General features: G+C 40.6%; 1 protein-coding gene across 1 annotated transcript; it reads left to right on the top strand.

Annotated features, from left to right (window-relative positions):
- Window positions 1–1,152: 1,152 nt before the first annotated feature.
- Window positions 1,153–5,206, top strand: LOC124527970 (HLA class II histocompatibility antigen, DR alpha chain-like). Its single transcript, XM_047101265.1, has 5 exons — window positions 1,153–1,281; window positions 2,656–2,901; window positions 3,364–3,645; window positions 3,946–4,111; window positions 4,800–5,206. The coding sequence occupies exons 1-4, from the start codon at window positions 1,200–1,202 to the stop codon at window positions 4,098–4,100; spliced, it is 765 nt and encodes a 254-aa protein (XP_046957221.1). The 5' UTR covers window positions 1,153–1,199; the 3' UTR covers window positions 4,101–4,111; window positions 4,800–5,206.
- Window positions 5,207–22,126: the final 16,920 nt, after the last annotated feature.

Genomic DNA, 22,126 nt, shown 5'->3' with positions numbered 1-22,126 from the left:
CAAATAAGACATCAGCACAGTGGTGTGGAAAATCCACCCTGAGCGTATGTGTCATGACTGATATTCAACAGTGAACTCACCATCAGATGGCCTGCCTCACTGACAGGTCTCTCTTCACTGGTTGTATTCAGATTCCAGCCCTTTCTATGTGTGGTTTAGTTGTCCTTATTATGGCCCCATATGTTCAGAAACATCAGGGCCAGAGTGTTTTAACTTTCCGTTTTCTCAGGAGAGAATATCAAAATAAATTCTTAGGAACAGAATTTCAATAATTTATGTCATGAGGACAGCAGTCATGATGTTATGACATGAGGAAGGTTATGGTCAAGCTTTCCTGTAGTTTCTTATCTCTATTACTGCCAGTAAAATAGGCTCTGCCCAATTTGCTCTACCGTATTCATCAACCTGATTCCTCAAGTGAGGTGTGTCCCCCCAGTCTACTCCAATCTCTGGTCATATTTCAAATAGTAGAGATTAGAGTCCACGGTTTCCAGTAACCACCACCCAAGACATCTCTAACATCCATGTATAGTTAGGGGAATGTTGAAACTAACTTTCACCTCTGATGTTCTCTAAATATGGTACAGTGCCATGGATGCCCAGCTCTTGGACTGAGTTGTCCCTCTGGGACACTAGGACATGGAGGTGAATCTTAAAGCAATAAGAAGCTTCTTAAGTGAAACTCTGTCACACAACACTGCCAAAATCAGGCATTCTCCATGGCATGACAATTTACCATCTCTTAAGATGGTTTATTAGCCCTGAATTAGCATCCCCAGCTGTCACAGCACAGAGGAATCATCTGTCATTAGCTCTCACTTTGGTGTGTTTCCATTGACTCTCCTCTCACTATTAAGCTTCAAGCACATCTCTTTCTAGCATTTGGGCTGAAATGGAAGAGTCTGTGAGTAACTTCACAACATTCTTAAAAACCTGATGTTTTGTGTTGTTATTTGGTTGTGTGTTTATTTGATTAAGAACTTTATTTCTTTATCTAATGAATGAAGTGCTTCCTTTCCAGAACCATTTACAAGAGCCCTTCCCTTAGTAACAGATGTACCATCTCAGAAGGTCTTTGTGATTGGCTGTACCTTAAGTGATTTGAATTTTTAATGTCAGACCTTCTCTTTTCTTCTAGTCTTGTCACTTCTACCCCAGTCTAAGGCTCTACTGCCCCCATCAAAGCACCAAAGAAGAAAATGGCCATAAATGGAGTCCTGGTGCTAGGATTTCTTATCGTGGCTTTCCTGATGTGTCCTCAGGAATCCGGGGCTATCAAAGGTAGGTGCTGAGAGAATCAAATCTAGGGATATGAGCTCTGAAAGCACTGGAGAGATGAACTGTAGACACTTGCAGGACAATCTTTGAAGTGAGCAAAATGATGACAGGTATTATGTTGCTATAAATCTGAAAGTATAGCAAATTGTAGTCTGGAGGAGTGCTGCCATTACCATTAATTGAAGTCAATCACATGTAGTTTAGAGAAGCAAAAACTGAGTTCTATATTGACTAATACCATTGACTTTGAAGTGTGCCAAATGTGAGGGAGGAGTAGGTTCTGAGAAGCATTAATAAGCTGCTGTCTGGGCTTCAATGTCTCTTACTGGAAAAAATGAGTGCCATTACAAATTTCAACCTCACATAATTTTGTGTGGATTCAATGAGAAAACAATATGAGATGTTCTCAGCTCCTGTACTTAGCTGAATACATGCTGGTTAAATTTTGGCATGTGAATCTTATCAACACATTTTGAGCACAGATATTATATTGATGATCACTAGAAAGGAACATTTCCCCAGAGCAATAATCTATCCAGGGAGAGGGAAGGCCAGGTACCTGATATGAATTGCAGTATATATGTGTATAGATATCAGAATATTTGTTTTCTAGGTAAAGTGAATACAATCTTGTATGTCAATTTTATATCCATTGACCGAAGAGAATTCAATATTTCATTTGATTCCAGAGTTCAGGACATAGCCTTTTAAAGAGTGTCTCCCTATTCTTAAAACTGCAATAGTCTGAGGGGCGCCTGGGTGGCGCAGTCGGTTAAGCGTCCGACTTCAGCCAGGTCACGATCTCGCGGTCTGGGAGTTCGAGCCCCGCGTCAGGCTCTGGGCTGATGGCTCAGAGCCTGGAGCCTGTTTCCGATTCTGTGTCTCCCTCTCTCTCTGCCCCTCCCCCGTTCATGCTCTGTCTCTCTCTGTCCCCAAAATAAATAAACGTTGAAAAAAAAAAACTGCAATAGTCTGAGATATTTACGCAATTAAGGCTGAAGTGTATTCAATGCCTGGGAAAATATAGTGAGTGATCAATTCCTTTTTAGCAGCTGCTGGTGAATTTCCAAATTCACTTCACAGCTTGTAACATGGAGCTTAACAACAGCTTCACAACACTGAGGGATATTCATCCCTCTTTCCCTTCAATCCACCCTCTCTAACTCTGCCCCTTTATTTCTGCCTTAGAACTCTGTTCAGCCTGGATGTCCTCCACCTGACGCTCATCTTCAGACTCATCCCTGCCCTCCACCACTCCTTCACTCCTTCACTCCGTATGGTTCCACTGCCCCTGCCAACATGTTTTTCTCACATACTGGATTCTTCTTACTCTCTTCCACCTGGTACCCACTCTGACACCCTTTCCTGTCTTTTCAGAGGAGCATGTGATCATCCAGGCTGAGTTCTATCTGAAGCCTGACTCATCAGGAGAGTTTATGTTTGACTTTGATGGTGATGAGATTTTCCACGTGGATATGGAAAAGAAGGAGACAGTGTGGCGGCTTGAAGAATTTGGACGTTTTGCCAGCTTTGAGGCCCAGGGTGCCTTGGCCAATATAGCTGTGGACAAAGCTAACCTGGACATCTTGATAAAGCGCTCCAACCACACCCCAAACACCAATGGTAACTTCTACACCGCTAGACATTGGAATCCTAACGTTGAAACAGATGTTTTGGCTTGTGTTACATTTTTGTGACTGACTTTCCCTCCCAGGGGCCTAGAGTCGCCATCAGCAAGCCCCTACCTCTCATGCCAAAGGCCCAAGAACAATGTATGAGTTTATTCCTTTCCTGAGGTGCTCACATCTTATCCTCACCACCCACGGTGACTCATACTGTGAGTCATTGCCCCAAATCTATGCCAGGAGAGACAGGAATAAAATTATACCCGTTACTTAAAGTATCCCAATATATCTTATACCATAACATTGGTTCCAATTCATGGGGGAGAGTATCAGAGATAGGTATCTGAGACTGTGGCATAGATTCTCGGGACACATTTCCAATTGCTTTTTCAAAAGCTTCAGTGGGAGGGAGAGGGCATAGCCTAAGCAGGGAGGCCTAATTTCTGTCATGTGTCCCCAGAACCTCCTGAGGTGACTGTGCTCTCAAACAGCCCTGTGGAACTGGGAGAGCCCAACATCCTCATCTGTTTCATCGACAAGTTCTCCCCACCAGTGATCAATGTCACGTGGCTTCGAAATGGAAAGCCTGTCACCACAGGAGTGTCAGAGACCATCTTCCTGCCCCGGGAAGACCACCTTTTCCGCAAGTTCCACTATCTCCCTTTCCTACCCTCGGCGGAGGATGTCTATGACTGCAAGGTGGAGCACTGGGGTTTGGATGAGCCTCTTCTCAAGCACTGGGGTATGGACCATCCGTCAATCTCCTTTCTTCTATGGTTTCTTCCTATGATGCTTTGTCTGGTGCTTTGAGACCCAGAGTACTGTAACTCATCCATAACCATTGCTACAAATCCTATTCCTTGTCTTATCCCATTATTCAGCTCCCACTTGTTAATCTGCATTCCCTTCATATATCATTCTGTCTTCCTCTTATTTAGGTGACTAATAACTCTTCATTGATTAAATGTCTACATTTGTATCTAAGTGCTTTTCCAGACCATGATCATTACTTCTGTACCATACTCTGTTTTATTTTCCCCAGAGTTTGATGCACCAACCCCCCTCCCAGAGACAACAGAAAATGTGGTATGTGCCCTGGGCCTTGTCGTGGGTCTGGTGGGCATCATTGTTGGAACCATCTTCATCATCAAGGGCATGCGCAAGGTCAATGCTGGTGAACGCCGAGGGCCTCTGTGAGGCATCCACAGGTGGGTTTAATGTGGGCAGAGGAAGACATACATGGAGTTTTACAAGGGTAGGAAACAGCATGGGAAAGATGATTGTGATGCCTTTAAAGTGATAGGAAAGTCATGGCTCTTGCTAGGATATCTTTGCTAGGATAGAGCCAGACATTGACATCATCTGGTATCCCAAAGCTTCAAGATCCCTTATTTCTTTCCATACATGTGTACCTAGACCAAAAGTTGAGTCTTGGAGATTATCTCCACTACCTAAGACCATTGTTTCACATCAGAGTATTGAATCCAAGTGTTCAAGGAAACATTTGGGCACTTCCTGGTTTGTATTTCCTGAGGCAGACCTTCAGTTAAGAAGGGTTTCCAGAGTTTGGCTCACTTGGGGTTAGGGCAGATTCAGTGCATGAAATGAAATTCTCTTGAAGGTCAATACCTATAGTTGCTTCTCTAATCTGAAAAGTGATGTTGAAACTTCCAAGAGAAGGTAAGGCAGTGCTCTGCTCATTCATCCTTACTCAGAGTGTAGGGGATGCAGTTCATGTTGGAACAGTGGTATTTAGGTTGTGTTTACTGGACAGATGTGAGAGGAATGTTATGAGGCTTTTCCAAAACAAAGGATTAAGGGAGAAGAAAAAGGATCTGAAAAAAGAGCTTAAAATACTCCTCTTAATCTTTAGTAAGCATGTATGTCTTTCTACAGGCAATGGCTTTTCCCAAAGAGAAGATCAATGAAGAAATTTGTGCCTTGAAAGCTGTATAAGCCTGGCAATATCCCAATTGCTCACCTCACTGAAGACAACTATTTTTCAGCATTTTCAGCCCTTTAGCTATTCTAAGAAGAATGATGCCTTCCTGATCTGTCCAGGCTCTGCTCTGGAGTTATTCCCTGTTTACTGCCCTTCTTGGGTCTATTTTTCTCCATTTTCTACCATCATTTGATCATCACCATGTGTTGCCTCTGGAATAGACCCCAGAGGATCCCTTCTCTGCCCGGAAACACTTTGAATGTTCAATTCAAACATCTCTTCACACTTATTGCTTGGGTTTCTCCCAACTGTGATTGTGGTTTTTTTTAAACACAATAAACTTTTGATGTTCTGAGGGAAAGTTTGGTGTGTAAGCCAGTTCTTCACAGAGACTAGAGAATATATATGATTCTTTCTTCCGAAATGCATGAATGTTGAATGTCTGTGATAAGTTCTGTAAGTAATCAGAAATATCTAGGTTCATTAGGACCATGCCTCACTTGTAGCACCCATAAGCAATTCAGTTGCTGTGATCCAGTCCCCCTATGGAAAACCCTAGAGTAGAGTTCGTTGGGAGATCTCTACTTAGCAATGGTTTCAGGATCTGGTCTTGGTTCTTGAGTCTCCAACCCAATGATATATCTGGATCTTTGGTAGAATGAATGCAAAATGTAGGGTTTAGCCTCAGATAATGAATAAGACTCATGATGGGGATCAGGTGGGAGTGGAGTAAGGAAGAGAAGAGTAGGAGTCATATACCTTACAGAATTTATGTATCAGTGACACTCATTCCAGGTTTAAGGAAAAATAGGATTGGAGATTGCATGTCAGCATTACCCATCTAATTAACATGGTCTTGGATACCTGTTTCATCACCTGGAGAATGGTCTGACTTATTCCTGGAAGACTCTTGTATTGCATATGTATCCCTGAGTAGAAACCCCCGGTAAAAAGTGGGAGGTTGGACAGGACATGACATTTAGATGGACTGAAACATGTTTGAGACACAGAGGGCTATTGATCTTTATCTATGAAACTCTTACTAAGTGGTTACCAGGGCCTAGCCGATACCTTCCAGATTAATTATCCTGACAGTTTGCTAGAGTGGCAAATAAGGGCAATTGCAATGATGTCAATTTGGGGTTCAACTTACTCTACCTTTGTTATCTGTGCATTCACTGGTACCCTGCTTAACTAACCTATCTGATTCCTTTCTTGAAGATACTGATGGCAATTTTTCCCACAATGGGTTATTATTATAAGAATCAAAGGAAAACTGCAAAAAGACTAAGTACAATGCATAGAAGTAACAATGCTTCAAGAATTATAAATTCCATTATTTTTTCTCAAAATTTCAATACCTGATGATGAAAATCCCGGAAAAGAACAAATCAAGGCAAGATGACTTTGAGGGGTAGCAGAATACATCACCCCAAAATATACCACTTAGCCAAAAGGATCCTTTAGAGCTGAGAAGTTGGTCTTGGGTAATCAAATTGTGTTAGGTTGCTTATTGGCTGAAGAAGGAGTCTGTGCCACAGCAGATACCTCCTGCTGCTCCTGGATCAACATCCTAATATTACAGAAACCCAAATACAGGAAAATGACAAACAAGCTTCTTGGCTAAAACACATTGATACCAACTGGTTTGGTACCTGGGGGTCCCGACTAAGAGACATACTTCAGTCCCTTGGTATTCTCCTGATAGTCATCATGAAGCTGTGCTCTCTCAAGGGGCTTAAACACATGTTTATAATCACCAGCAGTACATCAGATGGTCTCACTGCACTTGGAGAAGCAGAAATGGCATGAACGGTGAGGTGCAAACACCTTCCACGAACCTGATCTGATAACTTAAGAGTTTCACAGGGAAACAAGAATAACTTCAGCCTGATGATGACTGAGAGGGTCACTAATGCCAAATTTTTGGTCCATCTCTCATGCATGAAAGGATGACCAAAATGGGAGATGATTGGAGTAATTTTACTAGGAGGCTATTAGACAGAGATGGCTCCAACATCTTGGTAACTTACGTAAGCAAACTGAATCCTAAGCCAGACTCTATTCCTATAAGTGCACTTGTATCCCAGCCAAATTCACCAATAGCCAACTGGGCTTTTCCAAGTCAGACTGAATAAGATATAGCGAATCAGGTAATTTCCATGTTTTGCTTCTGCATCTGCTCTATGAAAGCCTTTCTCCAGTTCTTGTCAGAGTTCCATCTCCAGAGTTCTTTCACCATTTTTGGTTGGCACTGCCAGATTTGAATCATGCTCTCGAACAAGCACTTGGAAGTTATCTCATGCCTCAGTTTATCTTTCAACACCCTATAGGAAGTTTCTGGTTGTGTAAGCTATTGACTCTTGGTTCCATCTCAGGTCAGGATCTCAGGGTCATGAGATGGAGCCCTCCCCAGGGCTCCACAATGGGTATGATGCCTTCTCCAATTCTCTCTCCCTCTCTCTCTTCCCTTTCCCACTCCAGCACTCTCTCTCTCTCTCTCTCTCTCTCTCTCTTCCTCTCTTCCTCTCTCTCTCTCTTTCCCTCTAAATTAAAAAAAAAATTGAAAATAGCAAGTTTCTTTAGTTATGGGTTATCAAATCAAAGCCTTGTGTTTAGAAAGTTGATAACAGGCACGGGTGTTTCTTTTACATATTCCTACTTTTTACTATAAAATAAACAGGTGTACAATAGAGAATACACTAAAACTCAGACACATGGAATAAAAAGAAAACATCTCAATCGTCTCATAAAGAAACACATATTTTGAATACTTTCCTTTTGAAGAGTAGTTTTAGCTTTACAGAATAATTGGGCAGAAAGTACAAAGTTCCTAATTTGCATGCCCTCCCCCCTCCCCCCTCCCCCCACCACATACAGTTTCTTGTATTAACATGAGTCATTAGTGTGGTACATTTGTTGCAATTGATGAGCCAACATTGATACATTATTACTCACTGATGTCCATAGTTTAGATTAAGGTTCACTGTTGACATGATACAGGTCTCTGTTTGGCTTTTCCAGGATATCGTAGAATTGAAACCCTACAGTAAGAACTTTTTAGCCTAAGAGAACTCTTTCACTAGCAATATGCATTTAAGGTTTCACTGTGTGTTTTCAAAGTTTAATAGCTTTTTTAAAAATTGCTAAATGATACTTCATTGTATAGTTTTTCCACAGTTTATCCATTCACCTCTCGAAGCTCATTTTGGTTGCTTCCAAGTTTCCAATTGTGAACACAGCTGCTATAATCATTCCTGTGCCAGTTTTTGTGTGGATATATGTTTTTAATCCTTTGAGCGAATGCCTATGAGTGTGATTGCAGGACTGCAAGGTAACAGCATGTTTAGCTTTGTAAGAAATCACCATGGTTCCTTCCAGAACAATGGTACCATTTTGCATTACCATCAACAAGGAATGAGATTCCTTACTGTACCACATCCTGGCTGGCTAGCACTTGATGTTGTGAGGGTTCTCGATTTTAGCCAGAAGGCCATCTTTTAACAACTTCTTATTTTGAAATAATTAGGGTTTCACAGGAAGTTGAAAAGGCAACATAGACAGATTCTGTGTATCCTTTTGCCTAGTTTCCCCAAGTGATTACATAGTAAATACCTTAAATAACTATAATACGATCTCAAACCAGGAACCATATCGGTAAAATGTGCATGTCCAGTCGTACACCTATGTTTCATCCCATGTGTGCTTCTGTGTGACCGCCACCACCGGCAAGCACAGAATTATTCCAGTACCACAGAGATCGCCCTCATGCTGCCCTCTATATTCACAACCACTTCCCTTCAGACCCATCACTCCACACCTGACAACCACTAATCTGTGCCCCGTCTCTGTAACTTGTCATTTTGAGGATGTTAGATGGATGGAATCATTCAGTAGAGGACTTTCTGAGACTGGCCCTTTTCACGGGCACAATGCCCTTGAGAGCCATCCAGGTTGTCAGGTGCTCCCACAGTTTGCTCGTTTTCATTGCTGACAGTGTTCCATTGTATGGACGCACCAGTTTGTTTAACTGTTCGCCTACCGCAGGGCCTTTTGGTGGTTTCTAGTTTGGGGTTATAGCAAATAGAACTGCTGTGAACATTTGTGAACAGTTTTGGGTGAATGTAAGTTTTCATCTTCTGACATAAAGCCATGAAATGTGATTCCTGGGTGGGGACTTTTTATGTGTATGCGTAGTTTTTAGGAAACTGCCTAACTATCCTCCGGAGGAGGTTGTACCAGTTCACTTCCCCCATCAGTGCAGGAGACTTCCAGTTTCTCTGCATTCTTCTCATCATTTGGCATTGACGCTATTTCCTATGTAAACTATTTCAGTAGGTACATGATATCTCAGCATGTTCTTAATTTGCATTTTCCTCCTGGCTAGTGATGTTGAACATCATTCAATGAGCTTATTTTCTGTATGAATATTCTCTCTGATAAATGTCTCCTCATGTCTTTCATCCATTTTGTAATTAGAGCAGTTGTGTGTGTGTGTGTGTGTGTGTGTGTGTGTGTCTGTGTTTCTTTGCCTGTATGTGTATTTACTGTGGAGTCCTCAGAGTTCTCAATAGATTCTAGACACATGGTCTTTGTGGCATTTTGGATGTGAAATGTTTTCTTTTAGAAGCTAACCTTTTCTGTCTCTCAATAGGATATCTTATAGAATAGAAGTCTTTAATTTTGATAAAGCCCAATTCATCCATATTTTCCCTTTATGGATGATGCTTTGATGTCAAGTCTAAGAACTCGCCACCAAACTCAAAGATTTTATCCCAAAGATTTCCTCCTGTTTTCCTCTGAACGTTGTACACTTTACATTTAAATTCATGATTTCATTGAGTGAAAAATTTAAAAAGTGTTAAGACTTGATCTAATGTTTTCCTTTTCCTTTTTTCCCTTTTTCCTCCAATTTTGTTTGCTTTGTTTTTGTCTATGAATATCCATGTGTTTCAACTCCATTGTTTGAAAATACATTCCATCTTCCTCAGAGCTGCATTGTACCTTTGTCAAAAATGAGTTGGGGGCACCTGGATGACTCAGTCTGTTAAGCATCTGACCCTTGATTTCTGCTCAGATCATGATTTCAGGGTTCATGAGTTCGAGCCTCGCATTGGGGCCTACTTGGTATTCTCTCTCTCTCTCTCTCTCTCTCTCGCTCTCTCTCTCTCTCTGCCCCTCCCCTACTCATGTTATCTCTCTCTCTCAAAATAAATAAATAAACATTAAAAAACAAATAATTAAAACATTTTAAAAATGAGTTAGTGTGGATCTCTTTCTGAATTCTCTACACTGTTCATCTCTGTGCCTGACCCTGCACAACCCCCATTAGCCCTGATCACTTGAGGTACAGAAAAGTCTTCAATTAGTGGTCATTCAATTCTATTTTTTTTCTCAAATTTCATTTTATCTACCCTAACTTCATTGTTTCTTCATAAACATTTTAGAATAACTATCTACAACTAATGAAAATTTTGCTGAGATCTGGATATTGCATGAAACTGGGATATCAATTTGGGAGGAGAACTGACATCTTTACTATGCTCAGTTTTCAGCTGGTGAACATGGTAAGTCTCTTCATTTAATTACATCTTTGATTTCTTTCCTCAGCATTTCTGTTAAGAGTTGTACATGTTCTCCTAGAGTTCTACTTCAGTGTTCCCGTTCTTTTCTTTTCTTTTGGTGAGTGACTGTAAATGGTGTTATACTTTTAATTTTTGTTTTTTTTTAATTCATGGCTGTATGTAAAGATACAACTGAGTTTTTCTGTTGATCTTGAATCCTGTCACCTTGATGAATTAATTCCCTCCTTAGTTCGGAGGTTTTTTTATGTTGGGAAAACACTTCGTTGGGATTGTTTTATGGAGACTATCACAACAAATGAGCATAAAGATTGTTTTATTTCTTCCTTTCTGATGTGCCTGTCTTCTGAACACCTCTCATTCATCCTGTTGATGAAAGAGGGGTCCCCCTCCCTAAATAGCATGTGATAGCTGAACATATAACACTCAACATGGACAGATGAGATCGATAGCAAGTTACTACATATACTCACAGCCTGACACAGAAGGACACTTCATTCCACGTAGAGCCACACGAAGGTTGCATTCAGGAACAGAGTGAATCATCAGGACTGTGGCAGGCAGGCTTTGTAGTAACAAGAAGATGAGGTGCCCCCTGGCTCCCATAGGAGGATGCTTTCGTTTGAATAGTTTCAGGGGCAGACAGACAGGGAAAGGAAGCCTGTAGGTTAAGGATCGGGTGGAGAGCAGCTTTTCAGGCTGGTAAGTAGCTGATAGAAGTCCTTCCTTCTGGGCTGGGGAAAGATACCTGGTACAGGCAGGGGCACTCATGGTTATGCTTTTTGCAGCCCTTTTTGAGGCTTTGCAACAAGAGTGAGCGCTTTCTGTCTTGGTGGTGGTGAGGACTGAAGGAGCATTCAAACAAAGGGTTTTGAGAGAAATCACACTTTGGTAAATGCTCCAGGGGACTGAATGCTCCTCAAGTTGAAAGTAGAAATCCTCAGTGAAGGAAGTCAGAAGAAAGATTTTAAGAGGATTTTACTGAGGATGATTTTAAATGGCCACATGAGGACCCTTTAAAGTACCTAATTAGTCTTTCTCTATATGGCTTATTTCCCTTAGCATAACACTCTCCAGTTCCATCCACGTTGCTACAAAGGCCATATTTCATTCTTTCCAATTGCCAAGTAGTATTCCATTGTGTAATAAACCACCATTTCTTTATCCATTCATCAGTTGATGGACATTTAGGCTCTTTCCACAATTTGGCTATTGTTGAAAGCGCTGCTATAAACATAGGGGTACAAGTGCCCCTATGCATCAGCTCTCCTGTATCCCTTGGGTAAATTCCTAGCAGTACTATTGCTGGGTCATAGGGTAGGTCTATTTTAATTGTTTGAGGAACCTCCACACTGTTTTCCAGAGCGGCTGCAGCAGTTTGCATTCCCACCAACAGTGCTCTCTGTCTCACTCTGTCTCTTTCTGTCTCTCTCTGTTTCAAAATAAATAAATAAACTATATATATATATAAACATAATTATGATTGTCTCAATGTCAGAGTTTGTCTTCTTAGGTGAGTCGCATTCCTAATTGATACAGTACATGAACCTTGTTGACAATTTTAAATATCTAGAAGTGGTGTATATGATTGTAGTTTTCCTTCAGGTGAGTAGTATGTTCAGTGTTATATTTATGACTTGAAAACTTAACAGCCATAGAATTACACTGTATAGTCTATTATCATAGTGGGTAAAATCAATTCAATCTCATTTTAGGTCAAAAAGGGAGAAATTCATTAAGAAAGAAGTAAAGAATAAAAAATATCAGAGATATTGTGTATGACATAAAATACACATGGTAGAACTCTCCAAACTTAAAAAGATGAGAAAGCACAATGGATTTAAAAAATTAAGTCACATAAGGGCGCCTGGGTGGCTCAGTCGGTTGGGCATCCAACTTTGGCTCAGGTCATGATCTCGCGGTTCCTGAGTTCAAGCCCCATATTAGGCTCTGTGCTGACAGCTCAGAGCCTGGAGCCTGCTTCGGATTCTGTGTCTCCCTCTCTGTCTGACCCTCCCTGGCTCATGCTCTGTCTCTCTGTCTCTCTCTCTCTCTCTCGAAAATAAATAAACATTAACAAAATTAAAAAAATAAGTCACATATGCTCTATAATGTGATACAATGATATTCTCTTATTTTAAAAAAGAAAAAATAGGAATGACACAAAAGACATAAAGGAATACAAAAGTAATAAAAAATCAATTTTACCCAAACAGGAAATGTGACAAAAATGATAATGTATCTTAAAATGTACAATGTTGCTATAATAATATTGTTTAAAAATGTTGTAGTAGCCATGAAAATTAATGGTTTAGACAAAAATTTGCCAAAATACATATTAAAAACCCTCAGATATCTGGAAACACTTGGATCATGGATTATGGCTGACTTTTAATTCTTCACTGAAATTTTCCTTATGTTCACAGGTTTCTGCCACAAACGGATATTAGGTCAAATGTTAATATTTTCTTTTTAAAAAATCATACACCTCTATGATAAGTCAAAAGAACAGGAAAAACAAAAATTTAAAGAATAGCATGATCGTACGAGCGCCTGGGTGGCTCACTGGGTTTTCAGCATCCGACTGTGGCTCTGATCTTGGTCTCACAGCTGGTGGGGTCCAGCCCCACATCAGGCTCTGAGATATAGCTCAGAGCCTGGAGCCTTCCTCGGATTCTGTGTCTCCTCCTCTCCCTGCCCCTCCCCTGCTCATGCTCTGTCTCTCTCGCTCTCAAAAATAAGTAAACATTAAAAAGAAAAAAAGAATAGAATGATTGCAAATAATTTAAATGGAAATTATAATGTAGAGTAGTATAGTATATATGACATGTTTTCTATGGGCAGAGAAACAAATTGGTCCCCAAGTTCTCATAAAATACAATATGAAACATATATAAACCACAATAAAAAAACTTAATATATTCTAAAAGATATTTCTTACATGTTCTTCAAACATGATTTTAAATTGTACCAAGAGTGAATAACATCTACATAGAAGACAATATTTCCTGAAATTTGACTGGTTAGAGATTTAGCAAATAATTAAATGAACAGTGTTACATATAATAGTGTTTTACATTTCAATGTTTTTCTTTATTCACCAAAGCTGTAATGTAACTTTTTAAAACTGAAGGTGAAAACAATGAACTAATTATTCACCTCAAAGTTTAAAAAAAGACAATAAAGCCAACTCCATGAATTAGGGAGATTTGAATAGTAAAGTTATAATGAAAACAAATCCATTGCGAAATAAAACACTTAAGATCATATAAAATTGTGTGCTTAAGAAGTGATATGACAGATACATGGAGATTTTAAGAATTTAGGAGAATATCAGGTAAAATATCACACCAAACAATTTCAAGTAATATGAATGATTTTGTGAGGAAATAAAAACGGCCTAAATTAATACAAGAAAATGACAGAAATAGAATAGAGATGCAAACACGAATTACATTTTTTCCATTTAAAATACCTCTAGGAAATGTATCAGACTCATATCAATTTTCTTTCTCTTGATTTTCAAAATAGAAATAATTCTTATACCGTATCAGCTATCAGGTCTTCCAGAGCTTAGAACAGATTGACTTTATTTTATAAAACTAGGGAAGTACTCACACCAAATCACACTTCCCAGCGTACGTAACTAATACTCATCGGAGAAAGTTCCAGCTCACCAGGATCTCCCAGAAAGGAGTTTATTGCTTTTGTCTGGTTCCCCAGTGTTTGCAGCTGCTGCCAGGGTCCACCCCTATCTTGCACCACTCTGGTAGCCAGTGGGACTTCTGCTCATGGGTCCTACAGGACTGTAGCCAATGGAGAAAGAGTTCTTAGCCAGCTACCATGGTCAGGGCACAGCAAGAGGCAACTGATCAAGGAGTCCATCTATCTGCCCAGGGGATACTCCTTGATCATCTGGCTCTTTGTGGCCAGGGGCCTTGCGTTTTTGGACTGTAACTATTGGAGAGAACATTCTTGGCAGACTAACATCCCCAGGGCACTATGCAGAGAGCAGGCTGAAACCCACCCACAGTCTTTCTATGAAAGGGGCCATTTGCTTGTCTTGGAACTTTGGTCTGGGAAACATGTTTGGCTGACATCTAGGAGCCTGTGGAGGTGCACTCAGGGGACAGAGGCCGGTGGGTGACATCGTTTCCCTCTCCCTCTGCCTCGCTCCAGGGACTCTTGCTCTTGTCCAGAAAGGAACTTGTACACTCAACTGGCATCACTTTTGGGACTGTCACCCAAGGGGACACAGCTAGTGGCCAGCAGCACTGACATTTGTTGTCCCCCAGCACTGTATGTATTTGTACACTTTGAAACCTGCTGCCTGACTATCTGGCTTCCAATCAGCCTGAATCTAGGTGACAACTGACACCCTCCCTCTGGGGCATCCACAGGGCTTGCCATACCCTCAAATACCGGGAACCACTAAAATACAATCGGCTGCTTGGACAGTCACCAAAGTTTGAGAGACCCTCAAATGCTAGTGCAGGTGTGAATGAGAAGGTGTATCTACAAGGGGCCACTTCTGCAACCCTGGGTGAAGTGCCTGTTTTATCTGATGCAGAGAAACCAACAAAGAGAGCCAGGCAAAATGAAGAAACAGAATATGTTCCCAAAAAAGAACAAGATAAAACAGCAGAAAATTCCTTAATGAAATGGAGATTTTTACCTTATCAAAGTTTCAAACACTGGTAATAAAGGTGCTCAGCAAACTAGATGAAGAATAAGCACACAAAGAACTTCAACAAAGAGTTAGAAAATATAAGAAAGTACCAAACACAAGCATTTTGTACCCGGCGTGTTGCTTTTGGGGTCCATCCAAGTTTTTGCATCCGTCAGTGGTTTGGTTTTTTTTACTGCTATTTCATGGGATGGATGTACCACCATTTGTTTAATCAGGACCTATTGAGCAAAATGTAGCTGTTTGTACTTTTCAACTATTACAAGAAAAGTTACTGTAAATATTTATGTAGAAGTTTTTGGGTTTTGTATAAATGTAAATGTTCACTTTTTTGAAATAAATGCCTATGACTACAGTCTCTGGATCATGTGGTAAGTACACATTTCAGTTTTTTAATTTTTGTTTGGTTTGGCTTTTTACTTTTCCCCCAAGTTTTTATTTAAATTCCAGCTAGTTAACACACAGTGTGATATCAGTTTCAGGTGTACAATATAGTGGTTCAACACTTCATTACAACACCCCAGGCTCATCACAAGTGCACTCCTTTAATCCCCATCACCAGTTTCGCCCATCCCCCTGCCCACCTCCCCTCTGCTAACCATCAGTTTGTTCCCTATAGTTATCAGTCTGTTTCTTGGTTTGCCTCTGTCTTTTTGTCCCTATGCCTGTATGTTTTCTTTCTTAAATTCCACATATGAGTAAAATCATATGGTATTTGTTTTTCTCTGACTGACAATATTTTTAGCTACATCCACATCATTGCAACTGACAAGATTTCATTCTTTATTATGGTGTGGAATGTTTCACTGTATACATATGCTACATCTTCTTTATCCATTCTTCAGCCTATGGACATTCATGCTATTTTCATAATTTGGCTATATAGATAAGGCTGCTTACATAGGGGTGCATATATTCCTTTGAATTAGTATTTGTGCATCCTTTAGATAAATACATAGTCATGAAATGGCTGGATTGTAGGGTAGTTCTAGTTTTACCTTTTTGAAGGACCTCGAAATGTTTTTCAGAGTGACTGCACAGTTTTCATTCCCACCAAAGTACAAGAGGCTTCCCGTGTCTCCATTTCCTTCCCAATACCTGATGTTTCTTCGGTTGTTGATTTTAGCCATTCTGACAGTGTGCAGTGATATTTCATTTGTATTACCCCAAAGATGAGTGATATTGAGCATCTTTTCATGTGTCAGTTGGCATGTGTATGTCTTTCTTTGGAAAAATGTCTGTTCATGTCTTCTGCCCATTTTTAATTGGATTTTTTGGTTTCGGGTGTTGAGTTTTGAAAGTGTTTATATATTTTGGATACTCACCCTTTAGCATGTAGGTCATTTGCAAATATCTTCTCTCATTCTGTAGGCTGCTTTTAGTTTAGTTAAAAAGGCAACATTTCGTGTATAAAACAGCCCATCTATTTACAGAGTGGCTATACACTTTTGAATTCCTCCCAGCAACTTTTGAAAGGTCTAGTTTCCCCACGTCTTTGCCAGCACTTTGTATTGTCACTATTTTCTTAGCTGGTTAAATAGGTGCAGTGATTCCTTACTGTGGTCTGAATTTGCATTTCCCTAAAATTTGTGATGCTGAACATTTTTTCACCTCTTTTCCTTGCCATCCAATATCCTCTAAAAGAAGATTCTGTCCCTTGCTCCATATATCCATCTCTCTACCAATACCGCAAAGGTTTACTTGGTTACTATAGCTATAGAATAAGACTTCTATAATCTATGACTAACAAAAATGTGGGAAAATATCCCTTTGTAAACAAACATTTATCTTTTTCTCCCTACCTGATTTCTCTATAATTTGGAAACTCTCAGTGAGTATTCTTAATTTCATGGCAATGATAGTTATTTTCAGAAGGTCAGTAAGAATCTATTTCTCTTGTAACAGGAAACATTGATCATACCACCAAGTCTTTGACTGGAATGTCGTATTTGGGGAAGATATGCACAAACTCAGATATATCCAGACACCTTTGAGTTACTAAGGTTGAATTTTTGGAATCAATGAAACCCCTTGGAAAAATTACCCTGGTATCTTGTTTATAGGGTTCCCAGTAGCACAAACAAGTAAGGCTATTACCTAGCTGCTCAGAAACCTGGGATATTTGGAAGAACCTTCACAAGAGAGGAAATCACCCAAATCTATAGGGATTGAAACTGTATCTGATGCTAAGTATTTATTCTGACTCTTACCCTCAAAAGGCTACTCTAAGCTCAATCTGAAATTCCTTAGGAAAAGTTTTATAGCAAAGCAGATTAAAAAAAACTTATGGGGGTGCCTGGGTGGCTCAGTTGGTTAAGCTTCCATTTGGCTCAAGTCACAATCTCACAGTTAGTGGGTTTGAGTCCTGCATTGAGCTCTGTCCTGATGGCTCAGAGACTGGAGACAGCTTTGGATTCTGTGTCTACCTGTCTCTCTGCCCATCCCCTATTCAGGCTCTGTCTGTCTGTCTCTCTCTCTCTCAAAAACAAATAAACATTTAAAAAATCAGAAAAAAAAAAAAAACTTACATGGCCAGTCAGTATTCTTGCTATATTTAAGTAAGTAATTAGGTCAAGTTTATTATAACAGGACTTATTTTACATAAAAAATTAGTCTTAATTTGGCTATCTTTGATGGAAATGAGGGTGATTTTTAGAGAGAAAAAAGCATGTTTCTGAACACGCTGCCTTGGGTGTTAGATTCTAGTTCAGATGAATTGTCTTTGAGTATTTGTTGTTTATGCAACTGGGTTTGGATCCTAAATTCTTCTGGTCTCCTGAATATCTGGCTAGTTTTCTAACTGTCTGCATGCACAGCATAGGCCTAACTTGGAGAGCCCACCTGCAGGACCACCTCCTAAAATGAGACAACTGTTTAAATGAACTGACCCAATTTACCTCGTTATAAATCGTAGAAAAAGATGCTAACACTGTACATGGAAGTTCCAAAATAATGGCTCTATGAAGGATGGGGGCTGAGCCTGGTGCTAGGGAATATTTGCAATTGGGAGCAAGGCAGTTTCATTCCAGAAATCCTGATCCATGCCCTTTGTTAACAGGCAGTAGCTAGAGTGTTCATTGCTCCTACCCCGCAACAATGAGGAATGGTGAAAACAGTGGGGATTTGAAGCCAGAATCCATCTTGTCAGTTCAAATGGAAGAATGAACACTAGAGGTCACATCCCCCCAGGCACAGCTGGACTGGCCAAGGAACACATACACCTAGGCTCAAAGCCAAGGAATGTTTGCTTATCATTCAAAGGAACCTATAAGACAAATAGCCAGCATATGCTAAAGATGTAATCCCTAGATGCAACTCTACTAGCTTAACAAAAAGAATGTATTAAAGACTTTCTTACCAGATAGTTCCCTCAATGGTTGGTCTCCAGAACTAAGAGAGGTGTTTGGATTCCTTCAGGCCACACTAACAGCAGGAAAACCAGCAGCATGTGAACATCTAACAAATAACACCCTCAGAGCTGGGGCACTGTGGGTATGGGGACTGTCAGGAGGCTTGAGGCCTATTCAGTGACAGGAGGAACTCATTTTGCATTTGCCATACACCTCTCACATGCAAAGACTTTAGGACATGGGAAATTGGCTCCAAATGCCCCCCTCCCCTCACCCTTGGTGGCTTGGTGTCCTAACCCACTGGGCCAAGAGGTCACATCCAGTGCTGCCTTTGACCCCTTGTTCTATATTGGTCAGGACCAAAACATGGACACAACTAACTGCTTCTGAATAGCTGATATTTGATACTACGGTGGAATTATTTCTATGAGTGGCATTCAAAACACCCGTGTATAATATAGACACAGCCTCTGACAATATTAGGACAAAATATCTGCTAACATCCCCCAGGAAGGATATCTAAGCCAGGGTATTCGCTCCTGGGGACCAAACAGCTACTGTGTTGTTGCTAAATGAAGACTTGATCTATGAATTGCCTTTAAACATTTGTCTTGTCTCCCCTGATCTCACACTGCTGATGTCCCTCCCTGTTGTCTGTCAAAGGCCACCAGTGACGTTGAAATTCACAATTGCTCCCACTGCCAGGTCTGTGGAATGCTGAGCATGTTGTCCCATATGCAGAAGATTATCAATCATGTAGAGAAGATCTCTTTTGCTGATGCCTTCTCTAGATGGTTCACCTCTTCACTGACTTGCTGGGGAACTATAGTCTTAAGTATTTTCTTTTGTCTTAAGTATATCAACTTCACGTTTCCATGTATGTAAGTCACTTCCTAATATCTGGCTCTAGGGTAATCATGGAAGAATGGCACATAAAATACTGTACAGGCTATAAAGTTGCTTGGGGTGGAGAGTAGGAGTGCTGAGAATACTCCTTCTTCGGCCTGCCATCTTGCCCGTGTCCCACATTGACCTCTCTCAGGGCTACATGTCCCAGGCCCCTTGGACATTAATGTATATGCCTTAGAATGGCAGACCGTGACCAGAATGCAGGGAGGTTTGTTCGGGTCCTGTATATCTCTGTTTAGATAACTATGAGAAGTAACACAGTTTCTCCCCTTGTCATGAGCATGCTATGAAGGCGCACACTCCCGTTGTGTCTTTCCACAATGTCAGCTTTACTCAGTCATGAAATAAAGTGAATCATATTTATAAGCAGGTTCAGAATTCCAAACTCAATGACATTTCACCATGTGATTAAACCTGGCTTCTGACAGGGCACCCAGCAGAAATGAGACAAATCACACAACACACAAGATAACAGAAGGGTGTAGGAAGTTAACAAACCACACGTGAAGTCCATCTGTGGGGGCGCCTTTGAGAGACCGTGGTCAGGTCCTGGTCAGCTCTCGGCACTTACTGCTTATTATGTTCAAGCAGTGAAGGATTTCCCTTCTGCCTGGAGATCAATCGGGCAGAGTCTTCGACAGCAGTTGCCTTTTTAAAGTGGTCAGACACAGAGGGGTCATGTCCGAAGAGTCTGAGAGTTGGCTGCAAAAATCCTCCCCTTTTTATAGGGATTTAATTAGCCTTGGGCTAATTAGCCTTGGGCTGCTTCTGCTCGTTATCACTTCTGGAGTGTCAGCTGATGCTGGTCCCAGTGATATCTCCCAGTGCAGTACCTTTAACTGCTTGTGTCATTGCTTTGACCCGGGCTTCTGCTTGACACGAGAGTCTCGATTTTTCTGTCTCCCTCCTGTTGTACACATGGTGTCTCAAGGTCTATTAAATGTTGATGTCAATTAACTTTGCCAAACCCTTTAATCTCACTACAATGCCCTCCAGTATGTCCCCTCACTCTGTAAAATCTGTAAGACTAAGGTCCAGACTTCAGAAAGACTAGCTGCGCAGCTGTCTGGATCACCATCTATAAGTTGGCGCTCCTCCCTGTAAGTTATCCTGAATAAGTCTGTGTAAACTGGATGGAGTTGCCTACTTCATTTTTCAATCAAAGAAACTTCACGGTCTGCAGGAGCCTTCACAGTCCCTCCACTCACCAACAATTCTGAAATTGGGAATTTGTGTTTTGTCTCCTTCGTTGTAAGTCTTCCTAAAAGTTTCTTAATTACATCTTTTTTTTTTTTTTTTCAACGAACAAGCTCTATGTGTCATGGAGTTTTTCTATTGTCTTCTTTTCCCAATTTTGTTTCTTTCTGTTCTTACAGGTACTACTTGTTTTCTTCAGTTAACTTTAGGCTATTTTGCTGGTACTTTTTCTACGTTATTGAGGTGGGAACATAGATTATTGATACGTGATTTTTTCTCTTTTTTAACACAATTTCAAGTCAGTTAATATAGAGTTTAGTATTGGTTTCAGAGGTAGAATTCAGTGACTCATCACTTACATATAACATCCAGTGTTCATCCCAACAAGTGCCCTCCTTAATGCTCATCACCCATGTAACCCATCCCTCCAAAAACCTCCCTCCATCAACCCTCAGTTGGTTCTCTATATTTAAGTCTTTCATGGTTCGCATCACTCTCTGTTTTATCTTTTAAATTTTCCTTCCCTTCCCCTATGTTCATCTGTTTGTTTCTTAAATTTCACATGAGTAACAGCATGTGATATTTGTCTTTCTCTGACTGACTTATTTCCCTTAGCGTGATACATTCTAGGTCCATCCACGTTATCACAAATGGCACAATTTCTTTCATTTTTATTGCTGAGTAATATTCCATTATATATATGCATATATACCACTTTTCCTTTATCCATTCATCAGTTGATGGACATCTGAGCTCTTTCTACAATTTGTTTACTGTTGATAGTGATGAGGGAAACAAAGGCCAGAGAAATCTTGCTTAAATGAAATCTCCTTACAGTTTGCTGCCCACCGATAGACATCTGAAACATGCAAAGTGTGACCTTGCTCCAGGAACTCAGGGCTGCCTTACTTGCTTGATGTTTTTTGTTTACCTAAAAGTAAACTTAGCTTCACAGCAGCTAGGCCCTCAAGGTCCTGAAAGCCTTGCTTCCAAATTCCTTAGAGACTTACACTATCCCTAGCCCCCACTAACTTAAAAACATATAATCAGTCACTCCTCACAACCTCAGTGCAGCTCTTTTTTGTCCACAAGTCTTGTCCCTGTGCTTTAATAAAATCACTCTTTTGCACCAATGATGTCTCAAGAACTTGCTCTTGCCATTTGCTCAAGAACCCCATCATATTGGCGCTCTTATGTGAGGCTTTCTGAGTCTTTTCATCTGTACTCCGAGCCTTGGTTCAAACTTGGTGAGAACTTTCTCTTTTCTTCCTTTACTCTCATTTCAGGGGCTTTTCAAGGACTGGGCTCTGATTGGAACACTTTCATGTCGATTTCTCAGTCTATAATCCTCTAGCCCATGGCTACTCTCCAGAGAGGAGAAAGCCTGCCTTTCAGCTGGAAGTTAGTACCCTGGCCAGAATGGTATTAAGACCCAGAAACTTGATGCCCTCTCTTTATTCCTGTCTTCATACAACGTTGTCTTTCTTGGGCATGGGACAGCCCCAATCTTATGACTCCTGTGTGAGGGTTCCTCCTTATTGGTCTAATGTGATCAC

Source organism: Lynx rufus, unplaced genomic scaffold (genome assembly GCF_022079265.1).
Source record: "Lynx rufus isolate CCGP_SWC_20201006 ecotype Redwood Valley unplaced genomic scaffold, mLynRuf1.p SCAF_6, whole genome shotgun sequence".
Taxonomy (NCBI): Eukaryota; Metazoa; Chordata; class Mammalia; order Carnivora; family Felidae; genus Lynx; species Lynx rufus.
This window is presented reverse-complemented; position numbering and strand designations above follow the sequence as displayed.

What these genes read in the sequence shown, in the direction of transcription:
- LOC124527970 (XM_047101265.1), top strand. Translation starts at nt 1,200, where the DNA reads ATGGCCATAAATGGAGTCCTGGTGCTAGGATTTCTTATCGTGGCTTTC. An exon ending in GGAATCCGGGGCTATCAAAG is followed by an intron (nt 1,282 to 2,655) that starts GTAGGTGCTGAG and finishes CTGTCTTTTCAG; the next exon opens with AGGAGCATGTGATCATCCAG. An exon ending in CCACACCCCAAACACCAATG is followed by an intron (nt 2,902 to 3,363) that starts GTAACTTCTACA and finishes ATGTGTCCCCAG; the next exon opens with AACCTCCTGAGGTGACTGTG.